Here is a 25,565-nt window from a genome sequence, read left to right on the forward strand (position 1 = left end):
TTATCAGGGCCAGGGACTGGTTGGTCTCCAGACCCAGCCTATCTAGCTGTGTTCCTAAGGGGGATGGTTATGCTGTTATCTCGCTCAGGAACAATTGCTTTTAGGTACCTGAGGGCTATTTACCTTAGCAGAAGGGAGAGAAAAAGATAGTCTTTGAGGGTGAAGTAGTCTTGGAATAGATCTTAGTCTTTAGCAGAGCTTAGTGATCTTCAGCAGAGAGACGCCATGCTGGTGTTCTGCAGGCAGGAGAGCAGACAGAGTCAGAGTAAGTGGGTCCATGATAGAATGGGCACACTCCCGACTGCCTTCTCCTCCAGCCTAACATAAGGCTGATCTCGTGCCTCTCAACACTACAGATGTAGACTGCCAATTCACCAGTGCTCTCATCTTGTGAGCTCTCATGCTGGTTATGAGAGCTAAATTCCTTCCCATGCCCTTTTCACCAGTGTTCCATTGTTAAGCTATACAGGTGTTACTTATAACTCTCACTCCTCCTAGTCATAGGCTGCTACAGGTAACATGTGGGCTGAGCATTACTTAATAAAAACAAAACAAATCCCAGAAGGTCCCAGTTAGCAATCCTGAGAGGTTCTGATAGGTGTTATCAAACCTCATTAGACCCGTGGAGAAGCCCATGGAAGAATCAAAAATTCCTGGAAAAAGATTTAGAATGAGTGGGTTTGAGGTGAGATATTATGGGGCATTTATAATAAATACAGGGGATAAAATGATAGCTGGATTAAGTATTCAATGATAATGACATAGAGAAAATTATTTACCTTAGCAATGAAGTCTTTTTTCTTCCCCAGAAAGTAAAAAACAACAACAAAAAAAAAGCATTTCAATTTAGTAACCTTTAATACTGCTAGACCTAACTATTTGGAGAAGCAAAAATGAGGGAAGACAGCTAAAACCTTTCTCAGTTAACCGTGAAATAATTCTGCTGGTGGTGCTGCAAGGCCATAACCAAGGCGTTGCACTGCCCTGATTCAGACACAACACGGAAGAGTGAAAGAGCAGCCTTACCACCGCTCGCTGCAGACCTCAGTATAAAGCGCTATGAATAACATCATATCCACAATTTGCCATATTACAAATCTGAATAAACTGGATATCATATTTGGCATGAATGTGACTATTGGCATAATGGATCTGAGTCCAAAGGAAATAGAACTCAAGTATCAGTGAGTTCTGAAATCTGTTTATATCAGTACTGAAGTGGGCACTGTCTGCACAGGGCAGCAGTTTCACTGGAAATACCTAAAACTGACTCTTCTGTTGAAGACACTGCATCTAGACTAATGTAAAGCCACTGGGACAGTGCCAATGTCTCTGCCCAAAGTATCTGTATATGGTTTGTTTTGCTGCAGCAGTTTATTTCCTTCTAGGCCAATACCCTCCTCCCCCTGCCAACTTCCAACATAATATTTGCCACCACGGCTATCTGAAGGTTCAGTTGCTTAGCTGTGTGTGCCCGAAGGCTGTACACTTTACCTTGATAGCAGCAAATCCCTGGGAGCGAATGGTGCCACAGTCAGGATTGATGGTGAATTCTTTTGGTCTTACTGCAGGAATTTCTTCCTTGGTCCAAGTTGGTTTTTTGTTGTCTGAATAATGCTCAGAACCTGAAATGCTTTCACCGCCAACGCCATCCCCAGGGATACGTAGTTTGAAGGTCATGGGTACCAGGGAAGTGTTATTGAGGGAACATATTAAAGTACGAGGAAACCCTGGAAAACAGAACACGAGGTGAGAAATAAAAGCCCCCCAATAACCTCTCTTGAGCCTCAACTTCCCCTAGCAACTGCTAAACCTCACTACTTAACTCCAACTTGCCCTAAATATTGTTTTCAATCATACGATCTTTAAATACATCTTCATTCATTCATTCATGCATTCGTCCAGTGAATACTTACTACGCATGTACTGGGTAGTAGGTTAAACAGTAGATACAAAGAAACCCCTTGATCATCATCCAGGCCCTTGCCAATCATATATGAGTTTGCTGAGGCGTCATGCAGAAGTATAGTTTGCATTTATTTTTTGCATAAAAATACATATTTATTTTACATGGAACCACATTTATTCTTTTTATCTGCCAATGTGTGGAGGATTCTGTTCTCAGGGTTGATGACACAATATTGAATAATAGCATATCCCAAGAGAGACTCTGTGACCAATTTTCCAGCTAGCCAGAGCCTAGCACCTGCCTTTCAACCTCACTTGGCCAAAGTTGCTTTGTCCCATCCTACCCAGGCCTCAGAGGTTCATGAGAGTCATGTTCTTTTCTTAAGGATGTGGATCTGCCTTGCCTGGCAGGCAATAAACTGAGCTCTGATTCTGGATTCCCTAGGCAGCCATTGTATCTGCCACCACTTTCAGAACAAGAAGAATTATTGATAACCATAGGAGAACAAAAATGCACATTTCTACTCAATACAAATGCTACTCTCTTCTACCTTGAACCCTGCTGTACTAAAATAAAATTGATCTCATGGAGTAATGACTGTCATTGCACTGGGTATTTTCAACCATCCACTTCTGTCTTATGCCTCAGCCTTTATCTCCACAGTAGGGCCAGGGTAGGAAAAACATCTCTGTCTCTTTTGTGACACTACATCTGCCAACCTGAGGGATCATCTATGGAAAAGAACTCTCAGATTAAGTGCACATGAACAGTTATTCTTGGAAATACCACAGGAACTGCTAGAAAGTCAGTTTCATAATCATGTAATTGCCACAGGTGACTTTTCTGAGCCTGCCCAATAATGACTCTTGAAACTCTTATGTTATTTTGCCTGACCAGTTATAAGTTAAATGATTCTATGAATGTAAGGTATATTATGGAAAGTGGGTAAAGATCCAGATAGTTCTTCCAACATTGCCCAGACTACTTCCCTGAAGCCAGAAGTTTTTCACAGAATAAAGCCAATTATAACCTCCTACTTGGAGTAATTTCTTGTACTAGTACCTGTAACACTGCACACTGCTCATCAAGAAGCCTAAAGAAAGCGATATTGGTTTGTTAAAGACTGAATGGTTATCAATAACAATGTTATCACTTGCTGTGAGCTATGAGGCCATAGCACTCTACCCAGGGCAACAGAGTGAGACTGTCTCAAAAAAAAAAAAAAAAAAAAAAAAAGAATGTTATCCCTAGGTTTCTGGTTACACCTAATCCTAACACTATTCTACCTATAGTTCCACCTGAATGTAAGTATTTTATAGTTGTAGACCTCTATATTCCCTTTCTGTAGCATCTAGTAGATTAGAAGTCAATATTTATTTTCCTTTTAGTCAAGTAATTAACACGATTGGACAGAATGTCTCAAGGATTCCCAGAGGCACCTCATACTTCTCCCAGTATTTAAATAGTGATTTAAAAGACAACATTCTTATGAGTTTCCATTCTCCTTCAAAACTTGTATTTTTCATCTGACCTCAAAAGCCCCTACGAAGCCTGCTTAAAGAAACTAGCAGCTGGCAATCACAAGTCTGCAGAGGGAAAATCACAAATCTTTAAAAACCTGGCATATTACTTGGAACATTACCTCTCTACTGAGGAATGGAGCCTAGCTAAAGAGACTATTACATTGATTCGGCAGCACATATGACCAAAATTTAAATCATAATTGAGAGACTTTTTGGAATATTTTAGGCAATGGATTCCTGATTTTTCTAGTAAAATAAGAATCCTCACAAACAAAGGGAAATGTGTTGGCAGATCATTATGCAAATCAAGTGGCTTTTTTTAGTTTTCAGAGAAATAATTCAGAATATGGGAGATCAATGAGCACACATATACGATCCATTTTGGACATATAAAATTTGGCCTTAGATTTAGAAAACAAACCTTGCCTACATTTGGGATCCTCTGTCTACTCCAGCAGTCTCTGGCAAACCAAATATGATCCCAAATCTCAGATGGTTTTTGACAAAACTGTTTTACCACCGGTCCCACCATACAGGAGATAAAATAATCACTGAATAAGAACCTATGGGAAAATGCTTCCTCTGTGGATGGGCACATGGCTGGCTCCTGCCTCACATCGCGCCATCATACTCCAGAACATTAGGCAAGTGGGACATGAGTTTCCAGAATAGAGATGGACTGTGCCCAGATCACAAAGTTCAGAATATGTGCTTATAACTGTCGGTAAACTCTTTAGATGGGTTTAAACCTTCCTCTATACAAAGACATCTAACTGTGACTAAGAAATTAGAAATTGTAGACTATTTTGTATTAACTTGGATGGAGTTGAAGCACATTCTTGTTAGTAAAGTCTCATAAGAATGGAAAAGCAAGTATCCAATGTACTCAATACTAATACGAAGCCAGCAGATGAATTAATACAGACCCACACAAGAGAAAGACTCAGTTCAAGTTGGGGGGAGGGGTTAAGGGCAGAAGGGGGGAGGGGCAGAAGGGAGGGGGATTGGTGTGCTCCCACCTAATGGGCTCAATGTAAGGGTATATATGGCACACCTCTTGGGTGCAGGCTTCAATACAAGAGGAACTTTACTTAAATACAAACATTGTAACCTAGTTGTTTGTACCCTTACATCAACCTGAAATTAAAAAAAAAAAAAAGAAATTATAGACTATAACTTTCCTACCTGGGGAATATCACCTTATACTATTAGAGTTATAAAGAATTTTACAGTATGTTAACCCTTTGAAGAAAAATTCACAATCTAAACTCTTTGGGAAATGTACAGTATAAAAACAGTGTCATTGATTATGAATTGGCTAAGCTCTCTGAGGTTCTTGGAGTTCCTCGATGAAGAGTTTTACCTTTAGTTCTGATGGCTATCAGATCAGGTTAACTCATAGATAATTCACCTTCTAAAATAGGAGATCCATGTGATTCCAAGTCTTTCATCAGTCTGAGCCAACCTGGCTTCATGCAGATGTAACTAAATATTATCGAGAACTAGCTCATCTATAAGTTTCTCAAGAAATCTTCCCTAAAAACTCAACCTCAGAAGCTCTCTCTTTTTTCTTTTCTTTTTTTAATTTCAAAATATTAAGGGGGTACAAATGTTTTTGGTTAGGTGGATCAATTTTGTAATGTTTCAGTCATGGCTCTAGGTGTGCCCAATCACCCAAACTGTGTTCACTGTACCCATTAGACAGGTTTTACCCTCTCCTGTCCACTCCTCTTCCCCCTGCTCGATTTCCATTGAGTTTTGATTCGCTTGGTGCACATTGGTTAGCTCCAATTTAAAAATGAGTACTAGTGGTGTTTGTTTTTCTAGTCTTGAGATGTTTCATTTAGGACACTTTCAACCTGAAGAATGAGTACCCCAAAAGGAATATTAATGAAAGTCTTCTCCACAGCCTTCCAACAATGACCCTACAACTGAACTACTACGTGGACCTCTGAGGGAGAAGATGCCCCAAATAAGCTGAATTATTGGCTGAAGACATGTTGAAAAATACTCTGACTGGAGATCTTAAATGGAGGTTTTCTTAAAAACTTCCAGAAGCAGATGACCTTCAGAAATAGAATGCTATTTCAAACTCCTTGGAACCAGCAGACTTTACATGAAGTAAACAGCTTCTGCCCAAGACTGATGGACAAGATTTTGCTAGATGCCTGACATTACTGATTCTCAGACTCCCTTTCCTGGCATTTGTTCTTTTTCATTTTGCCATATTATTCCATTTCTTATCTAAACATTTCGGATATATCTTGTTCTGTCTCCCTTACTGTTAATGACAACTGTGTAGGTATGCTTTGCTTACGGCTACTGTGATGTCTTGTACCAACCTTTCTAAGATTGTGATCGTTACAATTAAGCTTTGCCCTGATCCTCTACTTTACACCTTCCTAAAGTCAATTTCAACACTGCCAATTCATACCAGGGTCCTTGAAGAGACAACTGTAATGTATCCTTTGATATTTATCTCTACAACTCTGCCCTCAAGTCCGACAGGTCATCCTAGTTTGTAGTAACTTCTCTGTCCAAATCACCTGGTGGCCAAGTCTAGTGAATGCCTGGTGCCTTTTACACTCCTTATTCTCGTGCCTCCTGAAAAACTCTAGGGTTTGCAGACTCACCCTGCCAGTTTGGTCTCTCACTTGGCATACCGGTTATTATTCCATTTCATTCTTTGACAAATCCAAGGATTCAGCAAAGCCTCCAGGTTCCTTCAGGGACAATTACTGCCCAGATTCTGCAGTCAGACTCTCTCACTTCCGTGGCTGAGGGCAACCTAACAGATTACCGGGTATGTCATCCAACATCTTCTTCTGCCACCAAAGTCTCTCTAGCCACACGTTAAAAATTCTAGGTTCCAACATACACTACTATTAGCCCCCACCTGTTTTATATTTACAATATCCTAACATCAGTCTCAACAAACCCTGATGACAAATCTGTGTGTTCACTTACAAGCCAATAATTGTCACATCTTTCCAACACTAACTTATAATAGACTCCTCTTCAGAAATGTGACTTAGTGCCAATATGAGGACAACATTGTAAACTTTAGTTAATGTTATTAACTGTCCCAAGACTCAGTGCTTCCATCTCTAAAATGGGGATATTAAGTGGTACGTCCCTATAGGATTGCTAAAAGATTTAAAGGTAGTACTGCATGTAATCCACTTAGCAGTGACTAAAACACAAGAAGTGACCAATAAATGGAGCTTTTCCTGCTATGGCTATTATCATTTTTATTATTAGATAAGCTCAGACAAGAAGAAACGGCTTAGGCAAGTTAAGTCAGAAGACAACATAAAAATATAGAAAAGTTTTGAAATTGGAGTGATGAAATACCTGAATCAAACAACCACTGAGTTCACTTTAAACTTGACAGCATCTCCGTGAAGAGGCTGGTGTGCAGCCAGATGGCAAATCAGAATCTGCATTGAAATGAGTGTGCAGAATGTTCAGACAGGGGAGTAAAACCTGAGGCTCTCTGTTGTTTCACTGCTGGAAAAGGGGAGGCAGCCATGGCCTGACAACTGTTAGTTCCCAGGACACAGTGATGACTCTCAACTCTCACATAGACTGGGAAATGGCACCATGAGGCTGCTGCCACCATGAGGCTGCTGCCACAGTGTGAGGAAAGAACAATCTAGATCCTCTTGGCTCTTACCCATTAAAACATGTTAAGAGAGGCTCTTTGTAAACCTCCCTCCTCCTTCATAGAGAAAAAAGGAATTATATTCAGTTTCTAATTTAAAATAGAGAATTACTTACCAAAGGAAACATTTCCAAAGTGCAGAGCAGGAACATTAAAGTGAAAGGTAGGTCCAATGACACAGCCTCTGGAAGAAGAAAAAATGGTGGTGGTGGTCAGGAGAGAGTCCAGTGAATTCAGGGTGACCATAGTGGGGGGGGGGTGTAAGTCACATTTTCCTTCCTTTCGAAAGAAACCAGAAAAGAACATCCAAAATAAATGAGTGGTATAAGAATTTGGGAGAATGGTAATGTCCAGAAGACAGAGTGACAGATTTAACCTCATAGAGCAACGAGAGGGCTAACTAGTCCAAGTTTACTTGTGAGCCCATTCCTGGGCAATTCCTAACTTGTACCATTCACAGTGGAAAACCCAAGTACTCCTGAACCTGCTCAGACATCCCTAGTGACATGTACTATTACTTTATGACCTTAGGAGAGGAGATTATTGATCTAAAAAATTTCCCCAGGAAGTGGCAGAACTTTTATTCAATATTATAGGCGTGTGGGAACTTTTTAAGATGGCAACCTTGTGGAGATAGAATTCAGATACCATACAGTTTGCTCATTTAAAGTATACACATCAATGGTTTTTGTATATTCACAGATATGTCCAAACCATTACCAGTCATTTAAAAAATTTTTTTTTTACAATTTCAGATTAATAAAAGAGTACACATTGTTTGCATTAGGTAAAGTTCAAGTTGAAGCTGAGCCCTTCCCCCAGGAGGTGTGCTGTATACCCCTACATTGTGTCCGCTGGGTGAGAGTTTACCAAGCACCCTCCCTCATCTCCTTCCTGCCTCCCTTCTTGAATCTGTGTTTTTCTCTCATGTGGGCATTTGGTTGTTCATCTACTGGTTTCAAGTTAGTAAATACAAAAGATGTAAAGTTTCTATGCTTCTTTATGGCTGAATAGTATTCCATGGTATACATATACCATAGTTTACTTATCCATTCGCAAGTTGATGGATACTTGGGTTGTTTCTACATCTTGGTGATTGTGAATTAACCTGTGATAAGTCAATTTTGGAACGTTTTCATCACTTCAAAAGAAACCCCATGTCCTTTAGTATCACCCTCTATTTTATGCTCCCCCAACAACCACTAATCTATTTCTGACCCATGCCGATGTGCCTATTCTGAGCATTACACATAAATGGAATCATATAGTTTGAGATCTTTGGTGACTGACTTCTGTCGCTCATCCTAACGTTTTCAAGGTTCATCCATTGCACCATGTTGCAGCAGCTATTAGTGCTTTGTTATTTTTTCTTTTCTTTTTTTTTTTTTTTTTGGTCTAATAACAATCCAGTGTATGGACATATCCATTTTGTTGATCTTTGTTGGCTGTGAGTAAATAATACTGCCATCAACATTCAAGGGGCCAGATGATCTGTGAATGGGAGACAGAGGTGAGGTTTTCAAATTTGTTTTTCCTGCTTCTCTAGATAACCACCTCCACTGCTTGTCTTGAGACGGAGTTGTGATGGGAGTGTGAAGTAGGTAAAGTTCTGTAATGTGAACATGTGCTCCTATCCCTCTTACACTGGGCACATACCTACCTGAAGGATGCTGCATTTTCTTGAAGGGTCAACATTATTCAAATATTTGGAAAATAGCCCTAATTGTTTCTATTATAACACGTATAGATGTATTATGGAAAAGAATGTAAATGTCTTGTGAATGTTTCAGATGTATCAAGACTCAAAAGAAAAAAGATTATGATGGTGACAGGCTGCCTGGCCATACCCTACAAGCCCTGAGGCCATGTGTTCATGCATTTCCCACAGCTATTGGGAGCCAGGTCAGTTTGCTAGGGTTGCCGTCATCACGGACTGGGTGGCTTAAACAACGGAAGTTTATTTTCAGTGTTGTTGGGAGGGTCTCCCCAGCTGTAGGTGGCCTTCTTCTCTTCAAGTCTTCACATCATCTTCTATGCATGTGTCCTAAGGTCCTCTTCTTATAAGAACACCAGACATTTGGGTTAGAGCTCACCCACATGACCTCATGTTGCCTTAATTACCTCTATCGGTCCTATATGCAAGAGCAGTCACATTTTGAGGGCCGAGGTGTTAAGACTTCAACATAGGAGTTTTGAAGGGAAAGAATTCAGCCCACAGCAGGGGTACTTAGATGGAAGAGTTTGGGAATAAACGGTAATCACCTTTGAGCTGATCTTGACATTCTGAATTTCTAGTAGGTATCATAATATCACTACATTTTCCCAGCATCCCTCAGGTCATATGCGCCTGTCTCTGTTATCCCCAGGCCTCAAGGGAGACCTCAGCTCATAAATGATGGGAGCTCTTGATAGCAGGCACCACAGTAGGACAGACTGCCATGGTCATTAATAACCTGGTGCTGTGAGAATCCTACTAGAGTCAGAGCAGTGTGTCTACAGTGCTTGGAGGCCATGTAGGCAAGGTCATTTAAAGAATCTCCTTCAGATAAAAACAAAATATGGTTTACATGAACTGCAATAATAGCCCAAGTTTAGCCAAGAAGAAGTTCAAGTGTTACTGTAATATTATTTTCTCTAAACATTCTAAAACAGAGAGTAACTGGAAATGAGTTTAATGTTTAAATCCTTCTTTTATAAGATTATAACTTAGAGAGAAACTAGATCCCCAGATGGCATTAGTATCCATATTATGTTATACGTGTTTACGAAGGAAACACTGGTGGCAATTTAACATATCCCTTTATGCTAATATCTTCATACCAACAGTTGTAGACATCCAAGATTACAGCTGGTTATCAAGAAAGCAGCAGGTAAACACGTCAGCTAGTTTCTAAGTTAGTTACCAATATGTCTTACCTGATGGTCAATTTCACAGGCTCAGGAGCTCCGTTGACGCTGACCAGGAACTCTTCCTCGAAGTGCCCCAGGATGGAAGAGCTGAAGGAGATCTGGATGGCTTGGACTCCGCTTGGTTCAATGATGCCTTCCTTGGGGTTGAAAACAAAGCAGGCCCCCAGAGGCGAGGTTGGAGGCGTCACATTGAAAAGGGCATCGATGTGGCCCTTGTTGTGCAGTATCGCCTGTGTCAGTAAAAGGCGAGAATGAATGGTCAATGGCCCTCTGACCTATTTCACATAAGCATGTGGCGGTACTGTTTGACACCAAATGCTGGAGACAGCTGCAGGAATCAGAATCAAAGAAAAACTCTCAGGGACAAATGAACAGTCTGAGGTTCCAAATGTTTGAAGATAGGACTTCTAACCCAGGAAGAAATGTTATGTTTTTACTCTCTTCTTTAAAATGAACTTAGTCATATGTATTATGCTTGTGCTATAAAGACTGATCATAATCATACCTACTGATGAAAAGGCTTTACAATACCTTTTTTAAAAAGCTCTCTGTAAATTAACCAAGGGAGGGTAGGTATTAATATTTCTCTAATACTCAGGAGAAGGCTGAGGTTAAGCAGCATGCTGAAAAATAAAGAGCCAGTTGGAACAGAGGAGCAAGAGCTGCCTAATCCTATGCTGATGGTGTAGCTTGAAGAATGAAAATGAGACGTCATTGTAGATTCCAGTCAACAAGGAACCTCTTGGTTGTGCTATTAGATTTCATCCTATTGGGAAATTTTCATCTCAAATTCTATTAAATGGATATTGTTGTGAGGTTCTTTTGCAAGCAATTGTTTTACTGCAGAAAAGTTTCCTTCCTATCTGTTAGTATTCTGGAGCATGTTGCCGACTAGGTTCTGTGTGTGTATGTGAAGAGCTCGTGCTCCACATCCAAGGCCTCTGCAGCAGACTACATCAGTCTTATGCTTCTGTCCTGACCTCCCACGATTCCTGCACATAAACCTGCACTCAGCCATACCGTTCTATTCCTGGCTTCTAAAGACACCACTTTTACTCCTTGAGAATTCTGTTCTTACATCTTCAAGAGTGAACAGCATGTTCTCTTGATTTTATACAGGAACTGCCCTCAATCTACACTTATGGCTTTGGAGGACAAAGAACATGAGAGATCACAAGGAAACTTTCAGAAAGTTACCAGGAAAATAAGAAGCATATCAGGAGCCTGGAGGCTGAGGGAGGAAGATTCCCAGAAGAGGTCAAATGTGGATGGCAGTCAGGAGAACAGGCTCTGAGAAAAGGTTACCGATTTTTAATTTTGAATTAGAACTCATCCCTAACCTTGAGTTATTCCAGTGGGGTAGGATTACAGAGTCCAAAGGACAAGTGTTTAGGGAATGAGTGGGTGCAGAGGAAATAGTGGTGGCTGTTTTAGATTCTTATCTTGAGAATATTCATGGTGAAAAGTGAGAATAGAGTGGCAAAATCCTAGGAAGGCAGGTTAGAGGAAGCTGAGTCTATTTGCATTAAATGAGACAATGCACACTCTGTGTCCGGCCTAGAGGAAATGTTACCAAGGGAATGGGGTCTGGATGGAGGCAGAGGAGGATGGGTTATGGGCTCAGGTTTCTTCTTGAAAAGTAGGGAAGAAGACATCAAGAGCATATGTAGGAGAGAAAGGGTCAGCAGAAGAAGACAGCCACTTTCACTACAAGGATACTGATGGTATTTGGGGATCAGTTTCTCTCTAAGTTATAATCGTATAAAAGAAGGATGTAAACATCAAACTCAAGTGGATATATAAGTAACTGCTGCTGTTTTATTTATCTTTGATGTTTCTTTCCCATAGCTTCATTCTAAGCTTGCTGGTAGTAGGAATCATCTTCTCCCTTCATTAATCTTAAATGCAGCATGTTGAGAAGCGATTAGGGCCACTGACTCTGGAGCCAAACTGCCTGGGTTCAAATCCCAGCTTTGCCATTGACTTACTAGCTGTATAACCTTGGATATTGCTTTGCTTCTCTGTGCGACAGTTTCTCCACATGTAAATATCACTAGCGTTTCAAGTTGAGGAAAGGTGCCGTTTATTAACTTTTAGAACAGTGGTGACAAATACTGCTTGCAAATGATAGTGACTGTTGTTCCTTCCCCAGTGCAAGCAGAATGGATTTAACATTTACGTGTGCTTAAGAAGCAACTAACATATTCTAGTGGTAATGAAGGAAAACTGCAGGCATTAAGTGGCAACGTGAAGGACCCTTTTCTATTAAAAAAGATGCATGGATTGCCTTTTTGGTTTTTTTGGTTAACAGGAATGTTTTAACCAGAATTTCAGCATTATGAGAGTTCTTCCACTTTCAAGAATACTCATGTCATTCTTTTCCCCCTGAAAAAGAAGCACCTACTTCTGAATACAGAATCCAGCGCATAATTTGGGACATAAATCTGAGGTCTCTTACCCTTGCAGTCCAACTCTTTGGAGAAGAGAAAATTTATAACAGAACGTCACCTCTCATTTGTTTTCCTTCTTAATTACACTGGGGAATAGCGCATCCCCTTGGGGTTAAGGTTTATTCTTCATGTATCTGCTAAGCTCAGCAGTGATGAAGGGCAATAGCTAGTTATTTGAATCTGTCTCATGGAGGTAATGTAATAAATTGAAGGATGCAATGAAGCATCAGCATTAAATACGCAGAGAGTGCAAAATCTTCCCATAAGCAGCACCTCACCACATCCTTCCCTGCCACTGCACAGCCCTCAAAGCTGCCCAATCTGATGCATCACCTCACTGAACACTTACTTAGCTGGTTGTGGTTTGCTTTACTATTAAAATCAGGGAGGGTGGAAAGTGGTGGCCCAAAGTACACTTCTTATTAAATTTACACTTTTGGAATAAGTCTGTAAGATGTAAGGGAAGTTCACACTGGATACATAATATCAATTTATTAAAAATTACTGTACTCTTTTTTCTCCCACTAAGAGCCCCTTCTCCCAAATGCAATCCAGGACAACGGCTGTGTCACTTGTCATTTGATGACAGTCATGAGACTAATTTCTTCATTTCTATTGTGTTCCTATCTCTGTTTCATCTCGTCATGACATTAGTCTCTCTCATTACCTTTCACGTCACCCATGTAGGCCCCAGTTGCTCTAGTCATGCAGGGGTATCCAACCGTATTTCCCCTCTGCTGCACATCGGAAGAATAATAATTGTCTTGGGCTACACAGTTAATATATAAACACTAACAAAAGCTGATTAGGAAAAAAAAGTATGTGCATAGCTTCATGTTATCTGACCCCACAGATAAACAAAAGGAAGTCCTCACAAAGTCAGCGTGCGTCCAGCAGGCCACAGGTTGGACACCCCTGCATGTGGGATAGCAGGACACTGCCCCATGACAGGTTAGGATTAGGTGCTGCAGGTTGGATTTGCCCAAGGTGAAAGGGTATGATGCTGAGAGCCTCAAAGAGAGGACAACGAAGGCCTTCAATTCACAGAACAGGAGGCAGGGTCCTGCTGCACCTCCTTGTCAAGTCACTTGCATCCTCTGGCGACCAGGTTTGCTGCTCCCTGAATCCACTTTTTCTTTGTTTTGGACTTTAAGTTACATTCAGTTACACAAATATTTATATTTGCTTGTTATAGTATCTAGTGTTACCTTAACTAGCAAAACTTGTCTAAGCTTGAGCTTACTCGGCTGCAGGAATAGTAACTGTACCTACTCTGTAGGGTTTTTACAAGGACTAAATGATCTGATGCATGGCAAAGCATTAACACATTCAGGACGATGCTGTTGATAGCTCTAATCACTATAGGACTCACAGTTCTCACCTGTAAAGTAAGCATAATAACTCCTATCTTTCACAGTTTCCTAAGGATTAGAAATTACACACACACAAACATGTAGACAGGCACACACAATAAAGCATGGAATTGACTTATTTGTCACTCATTAAATATTTGTACATCTATAAATATACAACCACATACAATTTAGAAAGCTCAGTATTTTTTTTTTGCAGTTTTTGGCTGGGGCTGGGTTTGAACTCACCACCTCCAGCATATGGGGCCAGCACCCTACCCTTCTGAGCCACAGGCGCCACCCTAGAAAGCTCAGTTTTAATGCATAAATGGTAAGATTTATTCTTAACAAGTCATTTATGATATGAATGATTATCCTTTAGATCACAACACAGAAAACTGGATGTTATTTGAGTATATGCACACCTATTCTACAAAGCCTAGAGAACAATTTTATTGTCTTAAAGTATTGTGAAGTCTTACCAAACCTTCCCCCCTTTATTTTTCTAAAACAAACTTTCAATGGTCATAGTTTTGAAATAATGCAAAAATAAACCCTAGATACAGTGATAAGGTGATGCTGAGGTGACATCGAGCCTGAAGAACCCATGAGTACATCTTGTAAAATTTTGTTTTCTATTTAATTGGAAGGACAAAGCAAGAAGGTCTTTACCAGAAACCACGATGACTAGTTTTAAAAACCCGGATTGCAAACTAGTGCATTCAGAGAAATTTCTAAAGTGTGAAAACAGCCCTCCTCAATTAGGACCTTCTAGAAAATGTAAAAGGTTCTCTATCCTCTGATCTGTAAGATTTTGTTGTTGGAGAACAAGCACTAAACAGATGGGGAGATGTATTTATGGTTTTCCCCTTTGCAATCTACAAAATGATGAGGATAAAATGATTAAACTATAGCTTTGATGCTTTTGAGCTTTTTAGTAAAGTTAGAGAGGGCTGATGAAGTTGGAAAAAGGTGCTGCTCTCGACATGGCCAGGAGGAAGGAGAAAGAGTCAGATCATTCTGGAGTCTAAATAAGGATAATAGAAAATGGATATGATGGTACAAATCATCTATGAAGTAAAACATAAAATAAAAAAACAAAAAAAGCCAAGTATTGTCTGAAGTCTCAATGGACAATTCTAGCACTTACCTCATAACAGTGTGCAGATCCCATGAAAACTTTCCCAATATCAAGCAGTTCAAAGTTGAAGTGAACCTTAGGTCCCATCCCTTCCCCTTTGATTCGGAGGGGCAGACGGATCTCTCGGCCTACAAAAACGATTCAGATTTTATTGCCCTAAAAGGTGCTTTATTACCCCCAAATTACTACTTACAACTTGTTACTGCTGTGTAATCAAGACGATTAAACAATTCTTTATTCTGCACTGAGGGACTGGCAAGTCCATCAATGCTGAAAGACATAATCCCAAATGCTGTAACCCGGGATGTTGAAATCCCTAGAGACCAAAACCCCAAAAATATAATTCTGGAAAAAATAATTTTAAAAAGCTTTAAAAGATATTTGTTTACCTTTGTGAAAGGGGATTTATTTGAGAAGTATGAAAACATGATGGTGGAACACTTCTTAGGCTACTTTACACAATGAAAGAGGAAATAATAAAATACAGATTTTTGCAAGCATAGCATTCAGGTAAACTAAGGATAGTCACATGGGCATAACAGTTAGGAGCAGACAAACCAGAGTCTCTAAGGAACAGGTCAGAAAGGGAACATGTAACTGCATGCCACTGTGGTTGTTAACTGCAGGTGCCCAGATTTATCACTGCAGTCCCCTGAACTACTGTGATGAACAGCCTAGGGCTTTTGACACGACTGATCAAAGATCATGATGGGTCACCACCACATATGCGGCAGCCCAGAGAGCTGAGATCTTGAGAAATTTTATCTTTCACAAATACAGATATACAAAAAGGACATTCCCAACATTTTTATGTACATACACAATGCTCATACATAAAGACAAACAGTACGACAATACGCTTTTGTGGAGTCAAATTTCTGCCGTCCAGGAAACAAAACGAAAGTTTGTTTGATCTCTGAGAAGGAGACCATTTTGTCTTCTGGATTTGTTCCCTCCAGGGCCCTGGCCAGTTGGATGGTGCCCGTTCACACTGAGGGCAGCTCTCCCCAACCTAGCGCACTCAGATTCACACACCAATCTCCTCCCGGAACATCATCATCCTTCTCCAGGTTTCTGGTTATTCCTCAATCCAGGCACGCTGACACCTAAATTGAAGTCCACAGTCCACCCCTTGTCAACTTGGCACCCTCGTGCATCTCCTGAAGCTGTTCTACATTTCCAAATAAAGACAACAAGGTAATGACTCTGCCCACCAGGATGTAACTATCCTATACATAATTGAAAACAGGAACCCCAGAATTCAGCTTTCAAGATGTCAGCATTCAGGATTCTTTTTTTTTTTTTCGAGACAGAGCCTCAAGTTGTCCCCCTGAGTGGAGTGCTGTGGCATCACAGCTCACAGCAACCTCCAACTCCTGGGCTCAAGTTAGTCTCCTGCCTCAGCCTCCCAAGTAACTGGGACCACAGGTGCCCGCCACAGCGCCCAGCTAATTTTTGGTTGCAGCCATCATTGTTGTTTGGCAGGCCCAGGCTGGATTCGAACTTGCCAACTTAGGTGTATGTGGCTGGCGCCTTAGCCACTTGAGCCACAGGCACCAAGCCAAATTTAAGGTTTTGTTTGTTTGTTTGTTTGTTTTACAGTTTTTGGCCAGGGCTGGGTTTGAACCCACCACCTCTGGCATATGGGGTCGGCACCCTACTCCTTGAGCCACAGGAATCAGCCTAGTGTTCAGGATTCTAATCTCACAGGATTGTGTTTCTTTGAATTTTTGACTTTTGGGATTTAGACATCAGGGATTTTGATCTTTTAGGATCTCGACATTTGAGGTTATGGCATCCAAGACTGCGTCTTCTGGAATTATGATCCAAACACATTTTATCTTTAGCAAATGGGATGTTTCTCATGAGAACCACCAAGGGACATTGTTTACATCAATATTGCCCGGATTTAGGAAGATCCTTGAGTCTAGGGCTATTGCCTGACCCTTACTCTGCAGAGCTTCCTCCATACAGAGGTAACCCTATGTGCTCAACAGTTCCCATCATACACATCCACAGTGGACCACTGGGGCAAGGCAGAGCACATAGCCTTTGGAGGAATGACTAGTTATGTTCTCTTTTTAAAAATAAAATATCTTTGCTTGATAATATCTGATCATTAAAAAAGGAAAGAGAGGTGAAAAATTCACTCATAATTCCATCATCCATAGGTAACTGCTGTTAACATTTTGGTGCCTATCCTTCCACATATAATTACATCAAAACACTGTTACTGTGAATGAGAGCGTATACCCCACTGCTTTGTAACCTGCTTCTCTTCACCTCACAATACACTGGGAGCATTTTCACATGTCATAACCAACAACTCTACCTTCTCCTTCTTCATGTTGCATGGTCAACCATAGGGAGGAAAATATTTGTAAACTTTTACTGGACATTTAAGTGGTTTCCAACTTCTCACTACTGTAATTTACAATGTAATTATTAACCTCAAATATCCATCTGTGAACAATTTTCTTATATTTTCTTCAACTACTTTGAAGACATCATTCCACTGTTTCCAGTGAGAAGGTGGCTCACAGTCTAACTGCTCCTTGGAGACAGTATATCCTGTCTTCTGATTTTTTTTTTTCTGGCTACATATTGATTGGTTTTTGTCTTTGGTTTTCAGCAGTTTTATTATGATGTTCCTAGGTGTGGTTGCGTTTATCTTTTTAATATGTGAATAAATACCTTTCATCAAGTTTTGAAAAATTTTCAGACATTGTATTTTCAAATATTGTTTCTGGTTCACTTTTTACCTCTCTCTGTGTATACATTATATATATATACACATATCAGATTGTCTTATCTCCTCACATGCATAGTTACTTTTGGACAGAGTGCTAATTAGTGTATATAAAAATTATACAGATGATTTGAAGCCCTAAGAAGGTATCTTCCTCTAGTTTCTGGCTGGTGACTAGGGGTAGTTAGTAATCCCAGATAACCCAATATAACTGTTCTCAGCTAAGATTTTGTAAAAGAATTGAGCCCTGCAGCAAATCATTTGAGTGATTAGCAAGGACCATCCCAGATGTAAAAGAGAGATGTTAGTTCCTCATAAGCAATAGATGCCTTATGTTAGAGATTATTTTCTGAAACCTCAGTGGAGAATTGTCTTAATTAAATCAATATCTGAAAAATGATTCAAAGTTGAGCTTCAGTCTTTTTGATTGAGGGCTAGCCCATTTCCAGTTCCCATTTCACTGGGTCCCACCCTAAACCTGAGGGATTACTAGAATCCTTCCCTCTTGGACATCCCAGAAACCTCTATGTTTTCTTCCCTAACCCTACTTCACTTTTCATACTCTCTGCAGTTTCTACTAGAAAGGCAGTATCTTTAGGGATGAAGTGGCCCGCAAAATCTGATGATCTGGTATCTTTCTCCTCTTGGATCTTGGTTCCATAATTCTTCACTGTCCTAGTAATTCTCTTCTGCCTTCAAAACAGATTAAAAAAAAATTTGCCTTCATTTCTTTTTCTTTCTTTCCTTTTTATTGACACAGTGTCTCACTTTGTCACCCTTCGTAAAGTGCTGTAGCATCACAGGTCCCAACAACCTCAAACTCTTTGGCTCAAGTGATCCTCTTGCCTCAGCTTCCCGAGTAGCTGGGCACTACAGATGCTCACCATGGGGTTGGCTCTGTGGCTCAACTGATCCTCTTCCCTCAGCCTCCCGAGTAGCTGGGCACTACAGATGCCCACCACGGGGCTGGCTAGTTTTTCTATTTTTAGAGAGATGGGGGTCTTACTCTTGCTCAGCCTGGTCTTAAACTCCTGAACTCAAGCAATCCACCCTCCTCAGCTTTCTAGAGTGTTAGGATTATAGGTGTGAGCCACTACGCCCAGCTGCCTTCATTTTCTAGTTCTTAGTAAGGCAGTTAATCAAAATTACCCAGCCTACCATTACCAGAAGTAGATTTCCAGGTCAAGGGGCACATACCTGACATGTTGATAGTATAGCCATATTGCCCTCCAGAATGGCTGTACTAATCATGCAAACATCAACAGTATGTAATGGTTCCTGTCTGTCCATATCCTCTCCAGGAAGTGTGATATCACTACTTTTGAAAATCTTTGCTAGTTTAATGGTTATCCTTAAATTTACACCATTTAAATTTCAAATTCACTAAGAAAAAAGCATATATTTGCTCTGTATTTAACATTTTGAACATTCAAAATACTTTTGATGCTCTGTTGGATGTAATTTTCAGAATTACAGCAAATACACTTGGAACAACCAAGTGATATTTCTATTTTATTATCATCATTATAATGCCTTATGACATTTTATCCCTGTCTTCTATTGCTATTCAGCTCTTGTATCTTTAATGCTTTCTACCCATGAATGTCATTTTAAGGACAGGAATACTTGTCCCTTTGTTCCCTTTAGTTCTTGGCAACATGGTGGTCATTAGGTAAGTATTACTTTGATTATAAGAAACAATAGCAATCCTTGGAACAGCTGACTTATCCAAAGGTTTCCCCTACCCCATCTGATTGCTAGAAAAGGAGTTCCTCTAAACATCAGGTGTTATTGTTGATGATACTGTAGAACAGGGGTTCTCAACCTTCCTAATGCCATGGTCCTTTAATACAGTTCCTATGGGTTGTGACCCACAGGTTGAGAACTGCTGCTCTAGAATGTAAGTACAGCTCTCAGAGGGCCCAAACCTTGTCATGCTACTCTGTTATTCTAATCCATTGGCAATGATGCGGTCAAGAGAAAAGTATTTTGATTGAGATCCAACTTTTAGAATGGCCAAGAAAGAGAACTGCAAATATATCACAGAATAAACTGCGGGACTATTTATAACTGTCAGGCCTGAAACTTTCTCCATCTGTTACCTTGACTGCATTCCTTAAAAAAAAAAAATGGAGACATGTTGTAATAAAGCAGTGAGCCAATAATTCTTTGGTAATTATTAATTACTTCAAAGGAATTTGTCGAATTTGTAACTAGCCACTTCCCTCACTCAGGATACAACATGAGAACTAGTAATATCCAGCCTTGCCTTTCTAAGAGTTAGTCTAAATTTTAGGGTCACATTATAAATGCTACTTCCCACAAGATTTTCTAAGTAGATATTTTTCTTATCTTGGCAAATGGCTGCAAGAGAGACAAGCATGAAGGAACTTAGTAAGTTCTAAGGACAGATTCCTACTAGAAGAGAAAAATATTAAGAGGTTTTATGAAATAGATCAGTTTCTCATCTATGATTAGTCTCCTAGTTTCATACATAAGAAGAAAGAGATGCACTATAGAATCCCATTAATGACCTTGAATCTCAGAAGGCAGCAGACTACTTTGTATTACATAAACAGAAAATACAAACAATGGGCTTTCAAAATCTTTCCATCTGCCATGGCAGAGTTGGGATGCAGTCCATCCTCCTATCCAAAATACAAAAAGGAAAAAAAAAGTTGATTAATATATGACAAATATGTATAAATGATTATCTCATTTCAAAATGAAGGAAACAAAATACCAAGGGGTAGAAATAAAAAGGGAACCAAGGTAGCACAATAAAATAGCAAGATGACTCAAGAGGTCTCCGAGAGTTGTAGAGTAGATACAGCCCTTCTGGCCTAGTGGTTCCAGGTTTACCCTCACAGAGAGGGGGCACACAGCCTTATTCCTATCTGGGAATAGAGAATTAAACTAAGATCTTTGTATAAATCCAGTATTTTTACAAAAAGGAACCCAGAGAAATTCTACTGGTCTTGGGATAGAAATAATGAAGCTGTCTTCTATCTAGAACTCAAAATAGGGTGACAAGGCTCCTACAAAAGACCCATGTATAGGTATGAGATCCATATTTGCACTATCTGATAGACAGAGGAATCAGAAACTGAGAAAATAAAAAATCATTTGGTCCTTGGCAAAAAAACAAAAAAACTGCTTTGAAGGAGTATTTTCGTGATCTAGTACCCAGGCTAAAAGTGAACTCGTAATACAAACAAACATTTCAAATCATCTGAAGAAAACATCTAGTAGGAGACTAATCAATGGTTATACAAATATGTGAGTCAGCAGCCTCAGAGTTTGAGAGAAAACCCTTGAAGAAACTCTCACATAGCATTCTTCAAATCTTTGATGAGGTAGATAAAGAACTATAAACCATAATGAAGGAATAAAATAGGAACATATTCAAACTATATATAACTTCTCAAAGTGAAAACCAAGTGAATGAAATTTAAAACTGAATAGATGAATACATCAAAGAGTAGATACAGCTGAAGAAAGAATTAGCCAACTAGAAGAAAGATCTTACAAAAATATCCAGAATGCATCATAGTGAGACAAGGAGAATGAAAATGCAAAGGAGAGGGCAGCACCTGTGGCTCAAGGGAGTAGGGTGCTGGCCCCATATACTGGAGGGGGAGGGTTCAAACCTGGCGCTGGCCAAATACTACAAAAACATGAAAATGCAAAGGAGAATTTAAGAGACATGGTAATTCCATGGGAAAGGCATACAATGGCTGTCTGGAAATTATCCAGCTATGTGATGTGAAAAACAATATTAATAATGGCTAGATGCTTTCCAGATAGCCCTTGTATATCTTAAAGAATTTCCAGAAGGAAAGAAGTAAGATACTGGGAGGAAAATAGCACTGAAGAGACAATAGCTGAGAGTTTTCCAGAACGAAAACTTCTAAGTTTGAATAAGTTTTTATATCAAGTACCATGGAGGATAAATAAAGGCAAATCCATCATAATGAAACTGTGCAACACCAAAGCATAAAGTCATTCTTAATATCAATCTGAGAGAAAAGACAGATAATCTAAAGACATGATAGATGCAGTAGATTCTGGTGGCAACAATTCAAGCCATGCTGTTAAGAAGCAAGCTGCCACTCACAGAGGCCACAGACAGGGGTCCTGGAAAACAGCTCCAGGTGAAGTCCCTGCCAATAGCCAACATTAATTGTCCAGCATGTGGGTAAGTGAGCTATAAAATGGCATGAGACTCTGTCTTCAGGATGCTCCAGCTGATACCATGTGGAGCAAAGAGGAACTGCCCTTGCTGAGTCTTGACCAGCTTTCAGTTCTGAGAGTGAAATAAATGACTGCTAGTTGTCTTAAGCCACTAAATTTAGGTTGGTTTGCTACGTAGCAATAGATAAATGGAACTAAGTGGCTTAAACAAATTTGAGTTTTATTTTGCTTATATGTGAAGAGCATTGAGAAATAAGGACAGTTGGAAGGATAGGAGATGAGGGTATAATGATGACAATGATGATGATTCGGTAAGGATGAAGAAAAGAAGAAATATTGAGTTGATAGTTACTTTCTCTTATGTTGCAGAACCATAAAATTGTATTTTCCATAGCTTTCTTCTTTAAAGAATTTTTTTTTTTTCCCTAACAGACAAGTCCTGCTCTATTGCCCAGGCTGGAGAGCCCCAGCACAATCACAGCTCACTACCACTTCAAACTTCTGGGTTCAAGCAGTCCTCTCACTACTGCCTAGTGAGTAGCTGGGACTACAGGTGCACAGCAACATATCTGGCCAATATTTTTAATTTTTGTAAAGATGGGTCTCTCACTATATTGCCCAGGCTGGTCTTGAACTCCTGGCCTTAAGTGATCCTCTGATCTTGGCCTCCAAAAGCAAAAGGATTACTGGTGGGGCCACGTCCCTGGGCTCTACTATAGCTTTTAATAAGTCTTAACACTTGTCCTCACACCTTATTCTTTTGTGTGTGTGTGAGAGAGAGAGAGAGAGAGAGAATTTTCTAGGCAATCCTAGCTGATTTATTTCTTCCATAAGAACTTTAGAATCACCTTGACCAACAAAAAAATTTCCTAATATTATAAATGGTATCAAATTACATTTACAGGCAGAATTGACCTATTTATGATGTTGATCTTCCTAAAAAAAATAGGCATAAATTGCCATTGTGCTTCTTAAGAAGTCTGGATTACACGTATACATGGATATTTGTATATTATTCTCTATATTTTCTCTATGTTTGAATAGTTGGTAATTGAGAATATAATTTAAACACAGCAGGTGTTCAATAAATTTCTTAGGATTAAGAAAACCTATTTTATTATGAGGTTGCAGTGTGATGAGTTTTTAGAAATAAAACCTTGCATATTACTCTGAAAACCCAAAAGCATTTTTAATAATTGGGGTGATTTTTTTCCTTCCTACGTTTACTTCAATCTCTATGCTTGAATGCAATTAAGATAAAAATCAAAAGCTCAAAATAGCCCTAAAAATTCAGATTTTTCCTTCTTAAGATGTACAATGGACAATGAGGTTTCATCTTAATTAAGTATTTGAAGAAAGTGGGTGCATCTGGAATCATTTCCACTATGAGTTTTTCTGCATTTGTCTCTGAAGTACCCATAATGATACATTGCACAGTTTAAATCAAAAAGGGTTATTTTCTTTTCATGTTCCCATACGCTAATCCAAACCAAATTTGTATAGCTGCTCCTGGCATTTTTTAAAAAAAGGCAATCTTCACAATTAAGTTAGGAATTTCCTATTCCACTGGACAGTTAAAATAGTTGCAAGATCAGTTTCAAGACCTCCATCAAACCATTAGTGTGTCTTTACAAATATCTGAAACAGATTTAGCTACTTCTAAGAAAATGTGATGATTTCAAATGTAGAGGAATCATTCAGTTTCAGATCAATGGAAAAGTTTTTCATAATGCTATATTTGCAGTATTCAAATCTGAGCAGATCATTCCCCTGCTTAGAGCCCTTCAGTGATTGCTTGAAGCCAGGAGTTTGAGACTAGCCCAGTCAATATAGTGAGAACTTTGCCTCACAAAAAAAAAAAAAAGAAAGAAAGAAAGAAAGAAAAAAATTATCCAGGCATGGTGATGCATACCTGTACTCAGGAGGCTAAGGCAGAAGGATAACTTGAGTCCAGGAATTCAAGGTTACAGTGAACTAGCTTCATGCTACTGCACGCCAGTCTGGGTGATAAGAGTAAGACTCAATAATAAATAAATAAGTAGCTTTGAGAAAAAAAGAAGGTTGCAGTTGGAAAGTGGGTTCAATCTCATGCAATCTGAGAGACCTCCCTCAAGACCAGCAGCCTTCCCTGCTACTTCCTGTCTCTGAACATACGTTCACAGACGGGACCATGAAACACAACTAGAGCAGGAGCAACAGCGTGGATGAGATAGGCAGGCTGATTTCAGTTACTTACCTTTCAAAACAGGCCTTACTAAACTGTATTGTTTAAGGATATTTACATGGAGTAAAAACTATAAATGAAAGCCAGGAAATGATGGCTGTGAAGGATAGAATGGTGGCTATCTCAGGGGAGGGTAAGTGAGAGGTGTGTGATCAGGAAGAGACATACAGGAACTACCTTCAACGGGCCTGGGGATATTTTATTATTAATCTCAGTGGCAAATACATACTGTTTGCCTTTTAATTATTTGTTATAATGTATATGCATGAGTCTTAGTTTTCTATTGCTGCTACAACCAGTAATTGCGAGCTTAGTGGCTTACTGCACACATATATTATCTTAAAGTTTTAGATGTCAAAATTCCAAAGTGGGTTCCATTGGGTTAAAATCAAGGTGTTAGTAGGGCTGTGTTCCATTCTGGAGGCTTTGAGAGAAAATCTTCTTATTCTGCTTTTCCAGTTTCTAGAAGCTGCCTGAATTCCCTGCCCCACCCATCTTCAAAGCCAGAAATGACTGGTCAAGACTTTCTCATATTGCTTTATTCTGACACCGAGACCAATACTTCCACATATCTCTTCAATACTCAGGGACCCTGGTGATTATACGGGGCCACTCACATGCTCCAGGATAAGCTTCCTAACTTAAGGTCAGCTGGTTAATAACCTTAATTCCATCTGCTGCCTAATTCTTCTTTGCTATGAAATATAATATATCTACAGGAACATATTCACAGACGCTGGGGAATAGGACACAGCCACATTTGGGAGGCTACTGTGCTTACTGCTATGTGGATTAGGTGCATTTTTGAATCTATGTTCTATTATATAATAACACAAGGTTAAAACTGAAGTTGTGATATGTAAATAGAAAGGATTCCTATAGAACTATGAAAAAGAATGACACCCTTCATTTAGTGTTATGGAATAATCTCTAAGAAATATTTAAAAAGTGACAAGGGGCTAGGTGTGGTGGCTTCCACCTGTAATTCCAGCACTCTGGGAGGCAAAGGCGAGTGGATCATCTCAGCTCAGAAGTTCGAGACCAGCCTGAGCAAGAGTGAGATCCCATCTCTACTAAAAATAGAAAAATTAGCTGGGCATTGTAATGGGCACCTATAGTCCCAGGTACTTGGAAGGCTGAGGCAAGAGGATCACTTGAGCCTAAGAGTTTGAGGTTGCTGTGAGTTATGATGCTACAGTACTCCACAGAGGGTGACAGGCATTGTATAAAGTATACTATGATTTATGTAAAAAGGCATGAGAGGGGGTGGCACCTATAGCTCAGTGGGTAGGGTACTGGCCACATGCACCAGGGCTGGTGAGTTCAAACCCAGCCCTGGTCTGCTAAAAATAAAAAAATAGCTGGGCATTGCTACTTGGGAGGCTGAGGCAAGAGAATCGCTTGAGCCCAAGAGTTTGAGGTTGCTGTGAGCTGTGACGCCATGACACT

General features: G+C 39.7%; 1 protein-coding gene across 2 annotated transcripts in view; it reads right to left on the bottom strand.

The window, feature by feature from the left end:
* The window catches only part of HYDIN (HYDIN, axonemal central pair apparatus protein), a 304,707-nt gene that overhangs the window by 210,694 nt on the left and 68,448 nt on the right, over positions 1–25,565 (bottom strand). For both annotated transcript variants that reach the window (XM_012806119.1, XM_003791377.2), the window contains exons 10-13: positions 14,959–15,077; positions 10,013–10,236; positions 7,213–7,280; positions 1,495–1,730 (exon numbers count right to left, since the gene is read on the bottom strand). In XM_012806119.1, coding sequence (XP_012661573.1) covers positions 1,495–1,730; positions 7,213–7,280; positions 10,013–10,236; positions 14,959–15,077 — 647 coding nt within the window. The remainder of the gene's footprint in view (positions 1–1,494; positions 1,731–7,212; positions 7,281–10,012; positions 10,237–14,958; positions 15,078–25,565) is intronic.

Source organism: Otolemur garnettii, unplaced genomic scaffold (genome assembly GCF_000181295.1).
Source record: "Otolemur garnettii isolate 467f Iridium unplaced genomic scaffold, OtoGar3 scaffold00047, whole genome shotgun sequence".
Classification (NCBI taxonomy): domain Eukaryota; kingdom Metazoa; phylum Chordata; class Mammalia; order Primates; family Galagidae; genus Otolemur; species Otolemur garnettii.